Genomic DNA, 24,233 nt, shown 5'->3' on the forward strand with positions numbered 1-24,233 from the left:
TATACTGCTAATTTTCTAAATAAAAGGGACAATTACGTCATATGAAAGCTAAACTTTGTATAGGCTGAACTTAAGGTTATTTATTAAGCTAAAAAGAGAGAAAAATTTTGATAAATTGTTGTAAAGACAAAGATGCCACATATAGCTTACCTTTCTTTTATGACTAGGTTAAAAATAGACAGGATAAAAAAAAATAGCTAACTTTTCTTGACGAACAGACAAACCGACTGACTTGAGTTGAAGTTAGCTTCGATACTTCAAGTCTGTTAAACATTTTCATCGTTTTTATTAAAACGCTCAAACCAACCCAAAGTTAATCCTAGAATTGGATTTGTGTGTTTGGTGGATAGGACATGAGCAAACATACACATACACACAGGTAAAGAGTTCACACTCATACCAGAGTTTGATTTGAAATCAAGTTATCAGGATTCCAGGAAAGTTATCTTGTTATACCATTCAATAGATTTTGTAAAATAGATTCAAGAACCAATGCACCCAAAGAAATGTTTCGCTTTTATATCATTTTATATAACTGCAATTAACAGTTTATGAATAATTATTTCAAGAATCAAGTTAATATTGTAACTTTTTCATGTACAAGTTTTGTGTTAACATTTAAAATGAATGAAGGGAGTTTCTGGTAGCAATTAAAATTCATTGTTACAGTGATCTACTTTTAAGGTTTAAAATCGATGTTCGACTAATCTAAATAGGAAATAGTTAACAACTAATTGAAAAAAAAATAACTTTATCAATTGATATTAATAATAAAGACTACATTAGAAATATATTTAATTAAGGTTATTCGAATTCAAATTTTGTCTTGTTTATGTCCAGCTGCACAGTACATTAAAAAATCCGAAATTACTAAGTGTCATCACTTAAATTATATTACCTGAAAAGACGCCTTCTCATTGTAGCATAAGTTTTATACATCTACTTTAATAGCCAGTCAAATACACTAAGTAGATGATGAACATTTAATAAAAACTAATAAAACTATAGTATTTGGTTATAATTTACCACATTTTTTCTCTCAATATTTTGTCGTTTTATGAGAATGCAATAATCAAGAAAGTCAACATTAAGAAATTTAAAGTTTTAAGTTTGTGATGAAGTCTTGCGGGAAATCAAAGCACAAAAAATATCAATTTCCCTTTTGATTGAAAGCAATGCTTGTTTAAGTTTGGGTGCGTCCGTATGTATATTAGTAACAAATATCTTTGGTCGTATATTTAGGCATGTTAGTATGTTTTTCAATGAGGAATGATTCTAAGCTATAAGTTTATTTTTTTCGGCTGGATTTTAGCTTTAAATTCATACAAAATTTCAAGTATAGAATTCTCCAATAAGCTAAATTTTTAAAATGGTAATTATCAGACATTCAAAATCTTAGTCTAAAGTGTAACTTGGCATTATATAAGCAATCTAGATTTAATCAACTTTAAGGCAGATTAATGAAGATTTTTACTTCTTATTATTATTTATAATACAAAGTAGAACGATGTCTGTCTGTCCGTCTCTCTGTCCTTCTGTCTGTCCATCTGTCTGTCCGTCTGTCTGTCCGTCCGTCCCTTAAGATCTCGGTAACCACTGAGCCGATCAGATTCTACTCTTCAGAGTATATACCTAATGGTCCTTTGGTGGTTTAAAGCTATTTTCTTGGGGGGTGGGATACCCCCAACCCCCCCAAAAAATCAAAATTTCCCCCCTCAAATTTTTTTTTTTTTTTCTGGGGAAACTATTTCCCAATAAATGGCAGCACCAGAAATACTTAATTATAATTTTTTTTAAATTACCTCTTGGGGCAAAGCGTTTAACTCTGTATTTGATAATGTTCTTTTGTCCTATGTTCTGATTGGCTGAGCTACACTTTATTGTTATCCTTGTAAGTAACTGCATTTACAGAGTTAAGTTACTTTCGAATATTCTGTTCGATGCACATCTTTCAGGGATACAGGGATAGGAAAATAGAAGATAAATCAATTATCCCTCTAATTATCACAATGAAAATTCTGCCTTTTGTAGTTATTGATTCTGCGGAAGCTGTTGTGAATTAATTTCACTATAAGTTTTTCTCCATCCCTAATATTTTGACAAACTTTTCTTTTCCAATATTCTAATTATCTAGTGAATCCTTTTGCTTGAGATTTATTTTTTAAAATAATCAAAACCTTAAGTGCATTTTTAAAATAAATTTACATATCTATATAATGTGGTATAATTGGACTGCTTAAGTAGTCGTGAGCAACCCCTGATTTTTGTGCTAAAATCTGGCGTAGATCCTCTCTATCAACTCAACAAGCTTTCTGATTCTCTGGGCATTCAAAATGATATTAGGGTAAGACATATTATTGGCCATAAAAAATATAAAAATATGTTATGGCTTAAATAATGCATTACGCCAGATTCAAATAAAAAAAGAATAATTCTACCTTTCAATCATCGTGTAAATCGAAAATTTTGAAGGATCAGTCTTATTCTTGTACTGATTCAATAATCTTATGATTAATCTATCCATTTTTAGTAACTTATTGTATGTATCTAGGCACTTTCCCTTGGTCAGGGCCAGGGACCTGCAGCTGAAAAGTTGATATCAGAAGGTGTAAAATCTGGTGACTGGATCCTGCTGCAGAACTGTCACTTGGCCTCTTCCTGGCTACCTAATCTGGTCACTATATGGGAGGAAATTGATTTCCAGGTATCATTTATAATGAGTATTGTGAAGGCTTTGAATTTTCAATTTGAATTTTGTATTTAATTACTTAGATATATTGTAAATTACTCAGTTATTAGAAAATGTCCGTTTGTCTGGCGAAATATAGTACACGGTTTAAAACTCTTTATGCCTTTTATGACTCACCCCTTTATTATCTCTACTGTCTATTCTTTCTTGTCAAATTAACATCTACATTGGCACACAAATAAACAGTATCTCTGCTTTTGCAGTTAAAGCCTTATTTTGTTTGTATATCGGGATCTACTGCACTTTACGGTAAAATATTGCTGGTAACGAATATTGCCAAAATGAATCTATGAATTTTAAAGGCTTCTAGCTGCCAAACGGCTGATCGTACAGATCATGCCCGCACACTGTTTTAAGCGGCATAAGAATGCCTACAAATAATCTGGAATAGCCATAAATCAATAATGCATAATTATCTCGCAGTGCAGAGAAATGCGCGAAAAAGGCCTATTTTACACGTTTTTTCTTCAGTGAAGATTTCCCTGTGCATCATTGGATCTTGGCTATTCCAGATTATTTGTAGGCCTTCTTATACCGCTTAAAATGATGTGCGGGTATGATTTGTACGTTTAGCCGTTTGGCAGCTAGCAGCCTTTAAAATTCATAGATTTTTGGTAATATTCGTACCAGCAATATTTTACCGAGAACTGCAGTAGTTACTATATGTCAATTAACTTTTATATTTAATGGAAATATTTCTCCCTGCTCCTGATATTGTCTTGTGTTTTAAAAAAGGGTAGGTATATATTTTGTTTATTTAAGAATGCACATAAAGATTTCCGGCTTTGGTTGACAAGCTATCCTTCAGAAGAATTCCCTACTTCATTATTGCAGGTTTGTGCTCAAAGGAAAAGTTAATCAAAAATAGAATTTAATGCAGTTTGAATTTAACAAAGTATTTGATAACATCAATCAATATTACTTTGAATTAAAAGTATCACCGGTATCAAAATATGTTTAATCTCGCTTTAAAATAATTCGAAACAATTTATTTGTCTAAAATAAGTGGCTACGCCTCTAGTAGCACTTTATGTGGGTTGGGGGGGGGGGGGGGGAAGGGGTGAATTCTGTTACTTTATTATAAGTATAATGATTTTTTAGATAATTTTGAAAGTAGAGTATTCATAAGAAACCTATTTTAAAATAAAATTTTGTTTGTTTTACAGGGTGGAGTAAAGATAGCACTACAACATCCAGCAGGAATTAGAAATAATATCCACAGTTTCTATAAATCTGAATTTATACAATCTGCAAATTTTTATCAATGGAAGAAGGTTTGGATATTATAATTATACTTTTGTGTTTGTCTACACTAAAATACAGAAATCAATGATCAATCATTGAAAAAAAATAATTTCACTTTTAAGTTTGTTCGTCAGTACCTATATTTTTCTTTATCTTTTTTTTTATTCGTCCACGTGTTTGTATTGCAACGAATTCTACCCACTCGTGCGTCTGTATATTGCTTTTAGTATTTGTATATATCTATTGACTTTTAAAATGTTAGATAATTTAATATTACTGTGAACTTATAAACAAATATTTTGATTTAAGGAGGATGGAAACGGGAAAATCGAAACTATATTCCATCGTTTGGTGTACAGTCTGGCATTTTTTCATGCTGTGGTCATTGAGAGATCTCATTTTGGTTCCCAAGGTAAGATGATAACTATAGCATCTTTACATAATGTGGTCAATTAAACAGATCCTTTTTAAGTTCTCTAGTTAGATACTAACAAAAATATCTAAACAAGTAAACAGACATTAATTCATTTATGGATTCGCGCCAAGTTTGCGACGGATAAAGATAATGTGATTTTATTACATTTTGGATCTAAATAGCAAGAAAATTTGTAACCATTTTATAATGTTTCCTGACAAATCGAATTCTATTAAATGAAAATTAAATATATCTGTTATACAAATTTATACATTTTACATTATTTACTTTTTAAGGTTGGAACTTGCCATATCATTTTTCAACATCTGATCTTGAAGTTAGTGCCAGACAACTGAAATCATTGTTGGCAGGTATAAATATGGAAATCTTTAAGTTAAAGGCTCAGCTTTTTTACATTTAGTGTTGGTCAGTCTGTTACGGATAGCTCTAGTCGTTAATTATGGTATAGCTATAACGTGTTATTTATCTGGAATATTGATAGTATAAAACTATTTTCATTTGAAATAAAAAAGTAATATTGTTGCTCATTGAATTTTCTATTATTTTGCATGTCTTTAACATAAGCAAAACTATAAAAAAGGTATTTAATGTTAAAAAGGTTATAATCTAGGCCTCTAGGGGTAATAGAGGGAGAGAAAAGAATTGAGCCTTTACTTTACATTTTGTTTTAAAAAGAAAAATAAAGAAAATATTGAGAATATTTTTAGGGGCGAATCCTCTGGGGAGGGTTAAGGTACTCTCCTTGAAATAGTTATAAACCTTCTCTGGACTTGCTTAACATATCTCTAAATTCTTAAGTACAGACATCCCGTTACTTTTTATGTAGATTTTAAAACAAATTTATATTTGTTTATTTAAAAATTTCTTATATTAGGTGAAAAGAAACCTCCATTTGAAGCTTTAAGATATCTAACAGCGGAGTGTAACTATGGAGGAAGAATCATTGATCAAAATGACAGAATACTCATAAATTCCCTGCTCAAACAATTTTACAACGACCAGATTTCGTCTGGAAAGAAAAGGTGAATTTACATATTTTAGGCATATTTATTCATTTTTAGGGTTGAAAGCTCAGACTCAAATTTGAGATAGAGACATGTTTCTAGAAAATAAAAACGATTAGTCGGGAAGCTGTTTGGAACGATAACGAAATACAAAATTTACAACATAAATAAAAATTAACACACTGCACTGTATGGAAATGAAACAGTGCAGTGAAAAATGGGGGTATAGTCCTTTCCACGACATCCCTCCATAAGGGGCGATTAGTCGTATTTTTAAAATGGCTTTTTATAGGTTATTTTAGGTTAGGTTAGGTTATATTGTGTTAGGTGATTGCCTAACAGGGTTAGGTAATTGGTCCCGCAGGGTTAGAGCCCCCCGCAGGGGCTAGAAATAGGAGAAAAGCTACTGTGAAAAATACGAAGAATCGCCCCTTATGGAGGGATGTCGTGGAAAGGACTATACCCAAAAATGGTTGGGAAGAGGCAGAGATTCAAAAAAGAAGGACAGACACAGTAGCTTCATTAAAACTGAATAAAAGTATGAAACAAAAGTTTAAGTTGTTCTTTTACTGGCTATATTGTCATCGTGAATAGGGATGGTAATACAGCCATAGAAAAGCATAAAACAAAGAACTTCAATATATGAATATAGGAGATATCTTGGAGAGGTTTATGGCTACCCGGAGGATTTCAGTATTGAAGAAGTCCAACTTTATTCCAATAATATTAATATACCAGTGGAACCTGAAGCATTAGGTAATGTTTTAGTTGAGTTGACACCAAGAACATTTATCTATTAATATTTCACTTTAAAAGTCAGTTAGGCTACTACGAATCGTTGACTTACTTGCGAGTTGGCTACATCTAAGCAAAAATATTACCGGCTCTGGTTCAACTTACAGTTTTTTTGGGAGAGTTTGGGGAGGGGGGGGGGGTGTTCTCGGCTTTACCTTCCACTGCTATTTTTTTTCTTTAACAAGTAGCCTATCAGTTAAAAGGACCAAAAAACTTAGCTGATTGTGTCTGAGCATGAATTTAAATTTAGGTTTGAACAGTTTCGCATCAGTTTTGCGTAATGAAAATGAAACAAAACTATTTTTATCTGGAGTGCTATCTACTCAACCCCAGGTGAACAATATTCTCTAATAAATCATATTCGCACACGCACACACATCTACATTGTTTTTTATTCTCCCTCCTACAAAATTTGCCTACATCGTTTTTCCTAAATTACAATTACACAAAGATATATATTTTTAATATTTAAAAACGGACAAAATAACAGATCAAAATAAACACATTTTTCAACATTATTGTAATGTAGACAGATACAAAGAAAGCATCTCAGTAGTATAGAACATGCTATGTTATTGTTTCAATGCTCAAATTAATGTTTATTCTTAGGTTGGAATGGGACGAGAGCTATCTCGACTTGATATTGTTCTTGAGACAGGAACAGATCTTCTATCTAAAGTTCCAGATGATTTGCTGGTAAGATTTCTTACTTTTTCTAAATACTTAGTTGCTATGTTACTAATATTGAACTAATCATTTTTTTCACTTTGTATTAAATATTGATCCTCATTCTAAATCAATCCATCTCTCAATCTGAATATTACCCTAAAAAGAACAATTTTGCAATAAAGTAAGCAGATTTAATTTTAAATTCTTCTTAATTATATCTATTTTAAAACTGTTTTTAAAATATGTTTAGAGTGATTTGGAAGAGAAATTCCCCACATCCTACCACGAATGTTTGAACTCTGTTCTGAAGCTTGAAATTGAAAGATATAATAAGTTGATCAGGTAATACATTTTTTAATCAGAGCTTTTCCAATCGAAATTTTTATCTAAATACTAACAGTTGATAACATAAGCTGTTGTTATCCTTTAAAAATTAGCTTTTATTTAAATTTTAATTTTGAACAAACTTATTACATGTCACAATGAAATATTTGTCAAAGCAATACGCTTTGATGAGACCTTTCTACATTAGTGTATGCTGTTCATATTACAAATTTTGTTTATTTTAGTTGCTTTGAAAAGCTACTGTAGTAAATATCTTTATCCTTTTACCATAGTTTTAAGTTTTTAACATTGCAAACAAATATAAGTTTTTTAAAGCAAATTCACAACAGATTAAAAATGAATATATGTTAATTGATATTTGTTGCGGAATATGGTAGGATTTTTCTATAAATTTGCTTAAATGTGTCTCTAGGAGCAGTTCAATAAGCGGCTCAGAGCGTCGAAAGAAAACGTGGACAGGGGAGGATTAGAATTTCGCGTACAGACGATTATAAACAACCAGCTTTTGAGATCTTAGGGTGAATTTTGTTGAAATTCATTGGGAATTGTCTGGCCTGATATTAATAAGAGAGAAAGCTCATAGAGCTAGCAGACAAATGCTTATAGAATTAAATTGTCAGCTACGGCCGCTAGGTGGCAGTAGAGAGACGTGTGAAAGCTCGTAACTAGCAGACGGATGCCTATAAAATTAATAGTTGTCAGCTACGGCCGCTAGGTGGCAGTAGAGAGACGTGACGTAACTGGGAGGACCTCTTACGGATTAATTTTGAAATATGTGTAAATTGGGCCCCATCGGCAGGCAAGAATAACGGCAGGGGCCATTTTGAATAATAGAGGAGCACTCTATGAAGGCGGTACGGGCCAAGTTCAAGTTTACAATTGCGGTAGACGGAATTTAGTCGGACCGGTACAATTATAGTATACCACGAGGGAGAGAGGGGGCTAAAGGAAAGCCCGTATATTCAATCATTCTTATTTTAACCACGGAACGAGCAACATCTAAACATAACAGTGAAAGAAAACCTAAAAGAGTTTGAACGTATTTATTTAAACTTTTCGCTTGTGATATGGATTTTAAGCTTAATAATATTTTTTCATATTAATACTAAGGACTCAAGCGAAGTTTAGATAACAAGTTTTTAACACATATGAAATGTAATAAAAGTGAAAAATTTCCCTTTTCTATAAAAGTTTCGAGAATGGTGATTATATTTTAAAGTTTATTTGTTTTTGAGTTTGGTAATGTAAATCAGATAAATCAAAGATTCACAATTAGGGCACGTTTTTCGTAAAAAATCGATAAAATTAGCGATTAAATTGCACGAAATAGACGTTCAATTATAAGAAATTTGTTCGATAAGATTTTACGAATACGTGTATTCGAGGCAAGATAAATACAGTTTTTTCATTCTTCGAAATAAGATATAAGTAGAGGCAAAGAACTTATTCTGTTCCTTTAAATTTTAAAATTTCCATTCTCGAAACTTGCAGGTTGTTTATAATAGGATCAGATATTCGTTCCGAGCCTTTCCTCGTTTTATTTCGACGTGCTTCAGACAATTATTGAACGCGAGGTTGGACACATTCCAAAGCAAATTTTGAAAAATATAGCTATGAAGAAATAATGTGAGGTTTTATTTGGAATTTTTCAAATGGAAAAGAAAATGTTCTGTTGTACGGAGCTTCGCGTTTATAAATGTTAATCATTCTAGTGTAAAACTAATTTTGATATTGCAACATTTAATGTAAACAACAATATTTTAGGCTTGTTCGAACTTCATTGAAAGATTTGATGAGCGCATTGAAAGGAGAAATCATCATGTCATTGGAGATAGAACAAACATTGAGTAAAGTTGTAAGGTAACCATCTACGTTTATATATCTATACTTCTTTTTTATTATCTTCCTAGCTATCTAGGTTAATGGAGGGTTTGCAAAATCGCTCATTTCTGACACACAAATAGAAAAATAAATGCTCTAATAAAAAGACCCAAATTAGTCTAGATTTCCGCGAGATCTTTTGGAACAGACAGACAGACATCCTACCATAAGGAAAAAGGATAAGAGGATGAATACTCACCTTTTTTTATTGTAAAATATTACCCCCCCCCCCCCTAGTAAAATAATGTCTGCTATTTATCTAAACCGCTCACAGCTTTTTGCATCTTAATCATAACCTATTCTATATATGTAAAAAAAAATTTTATCTTATTATTATCTATAATTTATTAGGTTTTTAAAAAAATAAAGAAAATATTTAAAATACAATTCACTGTGGGCTACAATTGAATCAAGACAAAAGTAAGTGCCGAGCCCTGGGACCTATGTAGGGTGAAAATATACATACATCCTTGATGATTCCAGGTGGAGACAAAATATTTTAGCGGGGTCTTTTGGTTTATTTTCAATTTAAAGTTCTGAAAAAAAATTGAAAAAAATATGAAAATCTTGAATAAAAAACAAACAAAAATTGATTTGTAATATTTTTTTTTTATTTAAAGATACAAACAACTTATATAAATACTATAAGCTTTAAAAATATCACAATTTTCAAATTTAGACTTTCAATATAAAGATTTGTAGAAAAAACCTAACAACAAATTCTAACATATTTCTGATCAATATAGCAATAAAACGTCTTTTGCAAAATCTTTATCATCAAAAATAAATAGCACTTACTAAAGACTTTTTTTCATTTAAACTTATACTTTTCACATTAATTAACTTTTTAATTGATTTTTTTAAAAAGAAAGGTTGCGTGATTTTTTTATTCATAATTAATTGCCTAATTTTGAGATTCAGATAAAAAACCTTACTGCCTTATATCATTGGAGTTGATTCTCTTGGGATAGTGATGGTACCCTTCCCCAAAATAGTAATAAACCTTACCAGGACATCAAGTTTTTATATTAATTTGTAAAAAACGTTTATTTATTAAGAAATAAAAGTTAGATAGACTGCAATATAAATCTTAGCACCTCAGGGCTAAAAAACTGGTTTTAATCTTATAACTGTACATTCTATATCCGCGGAAAGCCGTTTATAATACGATGCGAGAAATAACTATTATATCATCCTATAAAAAAACAGATGTATGATTTAAATAGCAACTATAATTGTCTAAAAATTACATCTTATTTTAAAATATTCCCATTTCGAAAAGTGGTGGAATAACAATAAAAATTCAGCGCGGTATTAGCTCAATATAGGCCTCTGGGCCCACTGCCTATTTTAGTCTTCTAAATACCTTGATTTCTCTCTTTAATTTTTTTCTCTATGCATCCTACGTACATATATGTATTTGGATACTCAGTTATTTACTAAGTATATTTGCGATAACTTTTATTTAATAGATTCTTCCAATTTTTAACATTTACTAAACAGCCTGCTTTATTGCATCAAGATCCATGACAGCTCTATATAGGAAATAAATGTCTATATATGAGCTCAAGTTTTCCAAGCAATAAATGTTTAAAACTCATAGTGCTCCAATAATCCATAATAAACTCTCATTGACTAGAACAATAAGACCCATTATTTTATTGTATGAAGAATAAATTCATTTTTTTATTTCATGTTGCTATTTAAATTATATTGAAGTGTTAAATTTCTATCCATAAAACAGAAAATTTAAATCTATAATACAAAGTAGCTTGATGTCTGTCCGTCTGTCCGTCTGTCCGTCTGTCCGTCCGTCTGTCTGTCTGTCCCTTAAGATCTCGGTAACCACTGAACCGATCGGATTCTACTCTTCAGGGAATATACCTACTGGTCCTGTGGTGGTTTTAGGCTATTTTCTTGGGGGATGGGACACCCCCAACCCCCCCAAAAAATAAAAAAATACCCCCCCAATTTTTTTTTTTTTTTTTTTTTTTTGCAGAAGATTTCCTAGGTCCTTTATTTTTTTTTGCAGAAGATTTCCTAGGTCCTTTATTTTTTTTTGCAGAAGATTTCCTAGGTCCTTTATTTTTTTCGCAGAAGATTAGCCCCTAGAGGCTAGGGGCGAAGCCGCTAGTTTATAATATAGTAAACAAAAGAAAACTTTGTTTTAACATAATTTTATACTAGCGATACATGCGTAATGTGGTCAGATATTGAACTAAAATTTAACAGTTGACTAAACATTTTAACCCTTTCAGGACGATAGTTTGAAATAAAAAATATTAAGATCCTAAAATAGTTTAAAGAAAGAAATTGTCAGGAAGAAGATAATGGAAGAATAGGGCAAATAGTCAGAATTCAGATAACCAAAAGAAAGTAAATAAAACATTGAATAAACCTAGCCAATAGCGAGATAATTATATCGAGCCCAACTCTAGTCTCTTTGATATTATTAATCTATGTCTATTTATTTAGAAACCAACTGCCCGACTCTTGGAAGAAAATCTCGTATGAAAGTGAATATGAACTATCTCAGTACATAACTGATTTGGCTAACCGAGTCCAATTTTTGAATGGGTGGATTACGAATGGAACGCCAAACACATTTTGGTTTCCTGGATTCTACTTTCCACACTCCTTTCTTACAGCAGGTTAGTTATTCACTTTTATCTGTTAGTAAGATCAGACTGGTATCCTTAGAATCGTGTTCTGAAAATAATAAATGATAATGGTAACATATTGTGTCTGTTTTTAGGCAAAGGCATCATTCTTTTTATTAATTTCGCGCGTGACAAAGTATTTTATAATTTTGGTTGACATTGATCATCTGAACTTGTGTAGCTTAGGCTGATGGTGGGTAAGGCAGGGAGTTGCTACGGCTAGGAGTTACTTAATCTCTGAAAGCTTGGCATATTTCTGGAATCTGTGCAGTTTGCTGCAGCTTCTGAAAAGTAGTGTAGATTGTTTTTTTTATGGGTGTCTGTGGCTGAGTGTGGCCTACGCTGTTTCTTTCTAATGTTTTTCCCCAACCTTTTGTAATGAATGAGTTTATGCTAGATAGCTTTCATAAAAAGTTGCAGTGTGTATGAATATTAAATAATCAATCTAGCTCTTTATAAATTGTATAAATTCAATGATCAAAAAAAGGAACTAATAAAGTGGACTGGTAAGATCCTTACAACTAATGAGTAAACAACATATTCACCTCTTATTTTAAGTTTCTAGTTTTTGCATGGGCACCCCTTACTCAACCCTACCTGAAATAAGCATATACATTTTTTAATATAAAGTTTGTTTGTTGTTTTCTTTAATTTCAATGTAAATAGCCTGAAACCAATTGCTAAAGTGTACCATTTAATAACACTTAAATAAAAGAAGAATAAAACAAACGAAGACATATTTTTTTGGAACCCAGTTGATTTATATTTGAGTATAATTGGATTTTATTTGTTTAATATATAAATATTTTTTCCTGTACAATTAGTTGTTATTGTTGATCATATTTAGATTTCTATATTTTGCATCATTTTGAGGTGATAAATGTATTGGTAAAATATTTCAGAAATAAGATATTTACAAAATACATATATTCACACGGTATGTCATCACTTTTGTAAAATATATTACAACCGTCAGCACTAACTTCCATTTCCCATTTCATAATCATCCCTCCCAATAACAGTTTTATAACATAGATGTATTTACAGATAACTACCTCCCCCACCTCTTTTCCAAGGACCTTTTTTGTCTGCTAGCAAATTGTATTCTGCTACTTGGCTGTGCTAATATTCCCGATACAATTGGTTGATTTCCAAAGACCCAATTGAGAGTCGGCACAAGGTCCTTGGGATAGGGACATACAATTATTTAAACACTTCACTCTCTAGTGTTTTAATACAATCTTCTAATTCATCTGCTATTATGTCTTTTTGAAATCAAGAAAATATGAGGAAGTGATTGGATAACTATTTGATATATTATCCAATATTGCAGATTTTTTTAATAGTGTAAATACTTTATGGAGATTAACATTGTCTTTTTTTATAAAGCTATATAATTTTACCTTTTCGACTAACGTTTTTATATCATTTTTATGCCTTTCAAGACTTCTGAGGAGTTGATTGGTCATTTATATACAGGGCACTAGAAAGATTAGCGTAACAATTATTGAAGGTTTTCATTTAAGGATTTTTACTCAATAATTTCAATGTTTTTCAAAAAACATCAATAAAATTAAAATATTTTACCTTTCTTTTTTAAACATTTAAAACATTGACATCTCAAATCTTCAATATTATCAATGTTTTTCATAGCAGTGCAAACATAACCTCGGTTTATCTTTTTCTCGCACTTCAAATCATAAGGAGTAATGTATTAATAAAAATTAATTTTGTTCTATTTAGTTTTGGAAAATTTTGCCCGCAGCAGCAAAGTGCCAGTTTCAGATGTATACTTTAGATTCAAAGTGTTTAAGCCAGGTATGCATTTTTTATACTTAAGTTCCCTGAAAGGGCTTATTATTGTAACTTCAAATATAGTATGTTTATATAATAGAATTAGGAGAGAAGAAGTATAGTGTGAACCCCTTTTTCGTAAATCTGACAAAGAAACTCCTTCAGCTGACAAAAAACTTTAACATTTTTCGAGTATATAATTTCTAGAAAGCTAACTTTATATTAAGGAATTCAACAATTCATAGCTAACTTATTAAAGGATTTGTAATATGCTTTACACTATACTAGAAAATAAATTTTAACATGATATAATTTACATGAGAAAAGCTTTATCTTAAGAAATGCGACTATTTACAGCTGCCTCTTTATATGAACAAAATGAAAAAAATATGCCCTTTCCTCAAACCCATATGTGTACAGTGTATACACAGTACAACGCTAGTTCCTGTTGAAAACGTAACGAACATATTGCTATTTGTTGTTATTTTATTTTCATATAATTTATTTCGAGGTAAACATGAAACAAACTATGAGTTTATGTATTTTAAATGTTTATAATAAATACGAATTACGAATTAAAGATTGTAAATCATGTACATTTGAAGTCCGAGATATTATTTTTTTGTTTTAATAGAAACGCAAGAAAAAATATGATTTTATTAACTTAAATTCATAAAGGGATTTTTATTGTTTTATAATGATTGCAATAGATGAAGCATATTTATTATTAATGCACAGATAAAACAGATGTGAAACAACAATATGAAGGCAGTACGTCATGTGATGGACTTGATTCAAGTAAAAGTTGAAACAAACAGCTCTAATCAAATCTAATAAAAAAACTTCAGTTTAATTCAACCAATGAGATTTCATGTATGCTCCGATGCGATTCATTTATTGGCTCAATCAGACATTACCTCTCTTTCTTAGTACCTTTATTGTTTATATCTAATATACTTGATTTTTAATTTTGGACTAAATGATTTTCTTTTAAACATAACAAGAAATAAACAATTTTAAGGTAGAATTTGCCAATTTTAGTAATTAGGATTATGGAATGGCTATAATTTTTTAATTTGATTTTTACCCCCTCCCCCCAAAATGAAAAAGCTTGGACGCCCTTGGTTTAATAACATTTTTTTGTTTTCAATATTAACTCATCATTTATTTTTATAGACGAACCAGGTAAAATAATGTTTTAAGTAATCTAAGTGTATGTTTTGTAAAGCTTTTAATTGTTAAAAACCAAGTAATTTTTTCGCTTGGAAATTTTTGAAAATAAAATTGGAATAATAAAATAGAAATAAATTAATGAACTTTTGAATATCATATCACTTTGATACATTTAAAAAAAATAATATCCTGATGCAAAACCCAATCGATTCAGCGGTTACTGAAATTTTAAGCTTCAGGCACAGACATCTTTCTACTGAGTATATATTACATGTTCAAATAAAAAATGTTTTGAAAATTTTTGAAATTAATTTGATAGGTAGTAATTTTGTCTCAAACATCCTAATGTTTTGTAAATTATACCAGGGATTTAAAAAGGTTATGTTTTGTGTAGCTTATATAAAAATTCTTTACCAAGTATTTTTTTGCTTGGAAGTTTTTTCAATTATTAATATTAAGGTTAAATTTATGTAGAACCATTTTGTTCTAGCATGATGAAAACTATATTAATTTATTTGTTAAAATGCTTTGTTTTAAATGATTAGTATGCTTTTTCGCTAAGTAAGCTTAGTAATAACTAGTAAATGATATTTGAGATGAAAATAAGTGTAACTTATTCAGTAGAAAATGATTCAAAAAATATTTTTTAGTTTTTGAGTTTCAAAAAACTACAATTTCGATTTGATTGTTACAATTTGGACGTCATGGCTTATTGAGTAAAAAGTTACCCTTGTAGTTATTTTTGGAAAATGCTTTTTGTGAATTTTTATCTGTCTGTATAAGGTTTCAAGTTTCCCTCGAACCTAGATTTATAATGTAATAAATCCTCCCTCTCCTTGCTATTAAACTATGTATTTGTTATAACCATTGCTATTATACTTTGCTAACATTCCTGGTTATGCCTAAATTAAGTTAGATTTACTTACAAAATTTGTTATTTGTAGAAGAGACTGTAGGCTCTGCGACTACTTGTATAACTGGCCTTCATATTGAAGGCGCTTCTTGGGATGTCAAGGTTAGTCGAGTTTTACAAAAATTACACATTTTTTACTTTATCATCATTTTATTTTCTTTGGAACCTCTATATCTTTGGTGTTTCTATCTGTTTATGAGGTAATCATGACTTATTTCGCAGCAAGATTTTTCTTTAAAATCTTGTTATTCCCGCCCAATTTCTCTTTAATTTTATACTATATTTTAAAAAATCATTTCCCTTAAAGTGTCTCTAAAAAAATCTACCTCAACTACATATAATGATATGAAACCTTTTTTTAGTCTGGTAAACTAGTGGAGTGTAGAACTATGAACAGATACACAGAGCTGCCCAGAATAGGACTCATTCCCTCTAGTGATACAGCAAAATTGAGAGGATACAGGTAGAACAATTATTCTTAAGAATTACTGCTCATGTTTTAGGATTGAGCTTTTTCCATTTTTTAAGTCCAAAGATAAAGAGAGCAATAAAGAGTTTACTAGTTGCTATGGTATAACTTTAAAAACTCATGCCTAAATACATATAATTTAATTATATAATTATTGTACCTTTAATTTTGATTATTTATAGATGTCCTGTGTATATGACCCCTCGCCGAGCCGGTGAGACAAACACTGCGGGACACTCCTGTAATTACATCTTCTCTATTCACCTACCAACAGACGACGAAGATTCTCATTGGATAAACCGTGGGGTGGCGGCTGTCTGCCAAGTTCCTTTCTAGTTTACAATGTCGTACTTTTGTATTGTTGTTAAATTATTATGTCGTCAATATGTCAGCAATGACAACTTTTTTATTGTCATTTATATCGAAACTATTAACATTGCATGTCGGCACATTACATTCAACTTTTACAATGTTAAAAATAAAAACTTAGAAAAGATGGATATATCAGTCAGAATAGCATAGGAATATTAAGCTTATACAAATCCATCTAAGGAATATGATTATGAAGTTATGCCTTTGATCTATACTGATAAAAAGACTGTATCTTATCGTATCATATGCAATTTTCCACGCATAACAAAATAAAAATCATAAAATTGATGCTAGTTTTGTTGGCCCTTCCTTTAATTTTCATTAATAATCTAATTTTTCAATTTACTCTCCTCGAAATACTGTTTATAATACGATACGATAGTCTATTTACAAAATTTAAGAATTAATAAAGTATTTGACTCATATGTAGAAGAAACTTAAACTAAACCAGTATATTACTGCATTTTAAAATAATTTTACTCTCAGCTTGTGATTTTATAGTTTACTTATAATTTCAAAAGCTTTCATTATTGTAATTTTAAATTCACCATGCAGATTTTTAATGCAAATATCTCTTTTACAGATTATTTTCATTATTTTTTTCTTTAAATTCCTATGCTTTGAATCAGGTGCGTGCACTGGTTTTGCAAAGGATAATTCATGATTAAGGGAGATATAAGCCAAGAGAGAAATGGGGTGTCACCAATACCCCACACTTACCTGCACGGACCTGTTTTTTATAAAAAAAAAAACTTACAGTTTCCATTAAAGATCTGTAGGTTTTATTGGTCTTTGAGTTTTGTGATTTATTTTTTCTATGAATTTAATCTTATTCTTGAAATTAAAAATGTTTGATTGTCCTTGTTTGGTAATTTATTTTTTCTATGTTATCTGTATGTAAACTAAACAATGTTTTTGCTCAATAAAAGGTGTTTTGTAAAATGTTATTTAATCTCAGGAAGGAAGGGGACATTGGACTGTAAATTACCCGAAGTTTGTAACCAAAACTTTGGGATATTTTTAAGGACAATCAGCGTTTATTAACTAAGAATATCAGGATCACCAAAATTTCACGATTTTTTTTTGAAAGTCTTTACTGTGCAAAGTAAAGAGTCCAGCCTTCTTACAGGCCTACTGTAGATAGTACTGTTAACTTTACACTTCTGACATTTAAGTTAATGTTATTAGTTATCGTTCGGTGTTGGCCAAGACTTACAAACAACGAGCGGACCGATTCATATTTTAATCCAGAGTCACAGGTTTTTAACTATAATTTTCCTCTAAGTCATTCTGAAATTTTTAACCAGTAAACTTTAGGTCTTTTTTATCGTGCTAAAGATGTGTGATACTTCTACTGCAGAAGGACTCTGAAATCCATAATTATAGAAGTATTATATAGAGGGTGCTATGATGGACTACAAAGGGTTTTCCCCTTAAATTGATGCCTGCTTTTGTATTTAAATTGACAGGAGAAAATACAATAAATAACCATATTTACTATCCTAACAAAAAAGTTTAATTTACAAAGGACTAATATATTTATCATAATATCGAAGAAGATTTATTTAGTGCGTAATGTCCTATTCCTTTATATCTGTTGGTATCAATGTTTTATTCTGACAATAATGTTAGTAATCTTTTGTTTTTATTCACTGGTGTAATTCATGTAAAAGCTTTCCTCAATACGAACAATAGTATAGTGAGATTGGGGACCCTTTTAGTTGTCACAATTTGGCAAATCTCCTCCATATTTGTTCATTCTGCCGTGTGTCTTTTATTAAAAAAAAAGAATGATAAATTAATGTAAGTAAAATTTTACAAAAAATATGTATTCCTTATATAAAAGTAGATGATTGTATGTTTGTTTGTTAAAAGCTCTTAAACTGCTGTATACTTTATAGTGTTAGTGGTGGTTCTAGGCAGGTGTTAGATATTTTAGATAAGGGGATATTCATTTCAAAATATTTTTTTATGTATATGTTTATACTTGTTTAGATATAGACATTTTGATATTATGAAACTACAACTCTAGATGAACCACCAGTTTTGCATGGATATTAACAACGGAAATTTATTTTACTTACAAAATATAGTAGATGCTTTACTAAAAAATGTCGATATTTTGATAGAAATGTATCATAATTTTAATAATCAGTAAAAATGTTACTTCCTAATGTCCACCAAATACAAAAAAGCGACCATATTGAATAGATAAATATTATGTAATTGAATTTTTTTGTCATTGATTATATCTGTAGCTAATTACTTCAAATTATGATATCATATAAAGGAACTTTTTCTTTTGATTAAATGGCTCTCCTGATTTAGGAAATTTAAACAGGTTTTTGTGTTGCGGTGATGACACACCAGAACTGTATAACTCCTTTTAGTATCAACAATTGTTTATAGTGGTTCATTTATACAAGCACAGCTTCTCTACACTCTTCTTTTCTAAGTTATTAATTACTCAGGGAAAAGGAAATGTGATTCTGACAAACAATTCTAAAGCAAAATTTCCCCACAACCCCCTTCTTACCCACTCCCCTTCAGTTAAGTGGAAAAAAAACAAGTTATAAGACAACTTTACCAAAACAAAATATTAAATTTTGTGGCAATTTCAATTGGAATTAATAGGGTGAATAGAAGCCCATGTCAATTACTATGTGTTTGTTTCACAGTAGGCCAATTCAGATTAGGAATAAGAAAAAAAGTTATACATATTCCAAATAATTCATATTTTTGCTTTTCAAATATTTTTTTGAAGTCATCTACTTACATATGTGAAAGCCCTTATTTTGTTTGTGGGGGGAATCCTTCAAGTTTATTTGACCATTTAAAAACACATTTAAACTTATGATATCTAATTTTTTTATCTCTAGTAAGTCAGCCATTACCTCTTTTATATCTGTCTTAACCTCTTTTCGAGGAAGCTTTGTGTTTATCAAGATCAAGATGTGGATATTCGGAGTCCCAACCCGCAGTATGGGCGCTGGGACAATAGCCTGTTGCCGTCATTTGATGGTACTGACACGGATTACTCCAACTTTAAACAGGTCTTTAAAGATCTGTGCGCTGGTTACGGATTTACTGACCAGAGGCTAAGTCTGATGTTGTGTATGGAAAAGGTGATAACCAATCCGGAGCTGCGCAAGCAAGTGTCAGCGATTAGTGATCATAATGAACAATGGTTGTTTTTGGATCAGATGTTTTTGTCAAACACCCGCCGGTTTATGAAAATTTTGACTAAGTTGAACAAGATGAAACCTGTGGATAAACCTGTGGACGTAGTCAGTGCTATTGCTACCTTCAAAAGCACCATGCAGGAGGTAGAAGCCATCGTTGGTTCCGAAGCTAAGGATTACCACCACCTAACTCTGATTCATATTTTCAAAGACAAATGTCCAGATGCCCTGAGAGAGAAAATTATGATGGAGTTAGGCAGCATGAACTTGCCTAATATCAAGAAGATTGTAGAACTACTCGATAAGACAAGAGGAGCAATGTTGGCCGGTGATCTGTCTTATGATACTGATGCCGGCAAGAGAAATCGTGATAGAGCTGCCGCCGCGCAAGTAAATGGCCGCAGTGACAATGAAAATGGATGTGCTGGAAAGGACAAAACTTCCAAGTGGAATAGTGCATGTCCTATTGAAAGTTGCAAGGATAAACATCCGATTTTCCGTTGTCTCATGTTTAAGAAGATGGATGTTGTTGACCGAAAAAAAGTTGTCCAGCAGAATAAGTTGTTTGAACTCTGCCTGTGTGATGGTCATGCTGCTGACAATTGTAATAAATCGGATAAGCTTGGTGTCTGTGGCACCAATAATTGCGACAGTTATCATAGTCGTATGTTGCATGAGGCTAGTGCTAGTGTGAATACAGTCTTCAAATCAAGTTCTGCGCCTAGCACATGTACCTTCCTGCTGCAAATAGTTCCAGTTGTAGCACCTGGCGGCGGCGCCTGCCATGCCGCCGTCATGTTTGATTCTGGTGCGAATTTACCACTTGTGTCTGAGAAGCTGTCCAACAAATTGAAGCTGAAAGCTACCGGCAGATATACATCCATTTCTGTGGCTGACGGCAGTGAATCATCCTGCCGCAATGTTGTGTTTTATCTGAAGGACAGGGATGGTAAATATTTAAGATGCAGCCAGAAAGATTTACATATATTAGTGGAGGCTTGGATATTATCATTGGAAATACCCATCCTGACGTGTTCCCGTCAACCTACCAGAAAGTGGGCCAGTCTATGTTGTGGAGAACCATTTTTGGTAGTGGTTTTATCTGTACAAGTGCTGACTGTGGAGCTGGTGAGCAGAAATCTGCATATAAAGCTGTCAGTGTTAGTGGAGGCACCTTGCCTGAATTTTTGTCCTCAGAGTCATCCAGGAGCACCTGCAAGGTAACAGATTTGGGCCCAGGATCCAGGTACAGATTGGGTCCAGAATGGTTGCGCCAGGATGAGAGTGCGTGGCCGGTGAAAACTGCTGTAGCTGTTGATAATGAACCGGTTGGTTCTGCCGTAGTTGTTGATAATGAACCGGTTGGTTCTGCCGTAGCTGTTGATAATGAACCTGTTGGTTCCGCTTGTGATGCTGTTGTCGATAAACCTGTTATTTCTGCAGTTGATGCTGTTGTTTGTGTTGCAGTCAATTCTGATGTTAAAGATACTGCCGCAGCCGTTGACAACACTGCTAGGGCGAGCACTGCCGTAGCTGTTGATGATGAACCTGTTGGTTCTGCTTGTGATGATGTTGTTGATAAACCTGTTATTTCTGCAGTTGATGCTGTTGTTTGTGTTGCAGTCAATTCTGATGTTAAAGAGGCTGTGGCCGTTCACAATGATGATGCTGAGTTTGGCTGTGTTGTAGCCGGTTCTGATAATGAGGTTGGTGCTGTTGTGAATCAAGAATCGACCTGGCTGCTGCCAAGCTGGCCCCCCACAGGGTAAAGAGCCTGCAATATGGCGGGTGTTGCCGCCAGAAAGTTATTGAAAGTCTACCAACCTTGCAAATCTAATTTACAACATTTATGTGTGAAAATGATCTTTTAAAGAAAAAATATTACAAGTTATATATTAAGGTTGTGAAGGGAACCTAAATGGGTTCTGTAAAGAATAAATATTCATTATTCAACTAATTTTATTGCTCATATTTAAGCACAAAAATTCTACGAAACTGTTTAGACTTTTAAAGAAGATTTTTAAAAAGATTTTGTTTCTTTAAGTATGATTTCGAAAAGCAAAAGTTCGTGTGTATTGATTACTAAATGATTTTGCAGATTTTAAATTGAGAAAAATAGATTTTTTTATAATTATTTTTCGAGGTATTTTTTTCATGGTTCACGTTTACTAAAAAAATGTTATTTCTCAGATTCTCATATGAAATAATGCATTAAAGTAAAGAACACAACATGTAATATTATTATGATAATGTTTAAAATATTCCTTATTATTATTTTAAAAGATTATCGCAAAAAATCAAGATATTTGTTTAAATTTGTAAGCAAATAAAAGTTTTTCTTTCACTCTGGAGGCAAGGATTCCTAGTAATCCACGCGTGAAGATTTTTTCTTCATTCCGAGAGCAGAGATTCGTAGTAATATACGTACCTAGCGATTTCGGACAATTTTAAAACCTTGAGAAAGTTTTTTATAGCAATTATTTTCCTAGGTACATCTATTTTCTATGAGATAAGCATTTATAATAATGAACACGATGTATGATATTATAAAATATTGATTATTATTTTTATGAATATCACAGAAATAATTTAAGATAAACTATGCATATTTTAAATTACCCTTACCTTCATTTTTATCGCAGATATTAAAATAAAAGCAGTTATTAAAAATTATGATTAATAATTGATTCTTATTTTATGAAAATTAAGAATTTTTTTTTAGTAAAAAGCCACATTTTCATATGCCTATTTTATGCCTAAAATAAGAATCAAGCGAAATGCGATTAATTTTTATTCTATTTCATATGCTCAAATTTATTTTTATTGAGTCTAATTTCTTTTCAAAAGTACAATTCATTATAAAACTTACCTGAAAAGTTTACCAAAAAAGAATAAATGTGTCGAAGTTGCATGATTCGATATTTATTCTAAGAAAAAAATCAAGTATTTTTTTAGCAGATTTTTCTTTAAAATTACATATGAATTTCAATCAAGTAAAACATTTATTCAGATCAAGGAATGATTGAAAATTCATATTTAAATTCTCATTTTTTTTTACAAAGATTAAAATTGGTATTTTTTTCATAATTTTGATGGAAATTCTAACAGAGATATTATTATTATTTTGCTATTATCTAAGTATTGAAAAGTTTTATTGTTGATTAAGATAGTTACAGTTCTTATTCATAAAGTTTGAAAAACTTTCTGCCCGAGGATTTTGAATTTTTTTTTCTAACTCCTCTTTTTGATGCTTAACAAATTTAGTTTTAAGTACCTATAAATCTTAATTTTCTTGTCTAAGATTTTTTTCGTTATTTGTTCTTACCATTATTTGTTTACATTTCAACCAAATTATCGTAGGTACTTATTGATTATCAATAATGTTTTAATACCTATTGATTATGAAATGATTATTAACCATTATAAGTTGTTTTGTTTATAAAACATCATGATTAATAGGATTGTCCATTTTAGGATTTTGTGTATGTGATCTTGTCAGTGTCATGTGCTTACAATATCGTATGGTGCGAACCAATCCCCATCCTTCTATCCTAAAATGTGAGGTATTATGAGTCCTAGTGAGGAGTATAATATTGTGTATGAATTTCACGGGGTTTCATTTAGTTAAGAGCAAAAATTGTCATGTTTTTCGGGATGTGGCCATTCTCATGTGATTATGGTGAGTTGAGTTTAGTGAGAAATGTTGCTAGTGCTCAGCGCAAAAAATCTTGAATCTCGTTAAGGAAGTTAATTTGACTTTCAAACGGGGGGTGTGTCTTAACCTCTTTTCGAGGAAGCTTTGTGTTTATCAAGATCAAAATTAATTTCCTTATTCACAATTCCAATTCAGCGCAAATGTCGTCTTTGTTTGACTTTCCTTTCCTAAAGAGACGCGGCATGGAATGTTGTTTATGTTTTGATGTCTCCACGTTCTTTACTTTTGAATGATATGTGAGTGGATGAAGATTTCGGAGAATAAAGTCGGGCCTATCATTGGTCTCATAGTGCGTGAACAACCCTAGTATACCAAGGGCTTTAACCATAAGAACTTCAGGTAGATTTCTTTCATTTTATTTAAATTGAATGGCGTATAGGACGGATTTATTAAGTTTAAAGGCTTTAGCCAGCTAAACATGAAACTTTATTATGATTCAATTATTATGTTTTAGTAATTTTTATGTGCCTTTATTTTTGCATTTAACAATGATCTATTAAACCAAATAATTTTCCTTTAAAGACAAAGTACCCAAAGATTCTTAACCGTAGAAAAAAAGATTTTAAAAAGCAAATAATATTACGTGGTTATAAAAACTGGAATTTTGTATTAATTGATTTTGTAATTTCAGGACTTTGAAATAGTTTGTGTCAATAAATCTATACTCAAACCTGCTGTTGAAACTTGATGGTTCCTGGTGTTGGGGGATTTGTCCGTAAGATTAAGATCTCTAGAACTTCCCGCAAATTCGGAAGTCACACTTAACCAAAGTGTCATGGTTAAGACAATATCAAGCAGCATAAATAATGTCAATCAATAGTCATACCTAGG

General features: G+C 31.3%; 1 protein-coding gene across 1 annotated transcript; it reads left to right on the forward strand.

Moving 5' to 3' along the window:
- The first annotated feature begins 353 nt into the window (after nt 1–353).
- LOC145326552 (dynein axonemal heavy chain 3-like) lies at nt 354–17,447 on the forward strand. Its single transcript, XM_080169923.1, has 18 exons — nt 354–379; nt 2,245–2,344; nt 2,552–2,704; nt 3,512–3,583; nt 3,916–4,023; nt 4,304–4,406; nt 4,706–4,780; nt 5,305–5,452; nt 6,087–6,190; nt 6,480–6,562; nt 6,839–6,925; nt 7,149–7,240; nt 9,008–9,103; nt 11,600–11,775; nt 13,528–13,602; nt 15,696–15,766; nt 16,027–16,127; nt 16,316–17,447. The coding sequence occupies exons 1-18, from the start codon at nt 354–356 to the stop codon at nt 16,467–16,469; spliced, it is 1,824 nt and encodes a 607-aa protein (XP_080026049.1). The 3' UTR covers nt 16,470–17,447.
- Nucleotides 17,448–24,233: the final 6,786 nt, after the last annotated feature.

The sequence above is a fragment of the Acartia tonsa genome, chromosome 8, assembly GCF_053477335.1.
Source record: "Acartia tonsa isolate MP-2025a chromosome 8, ASM5347733v1, whole genome shotgun sequence".
In the NCBI taxonomy this organism is placed as follows: Eukaryota; Metazoa; Arthropoda; class Copepoda; order Calanoida; family Acartiidae; genus Acartia; species Acartia tonsa.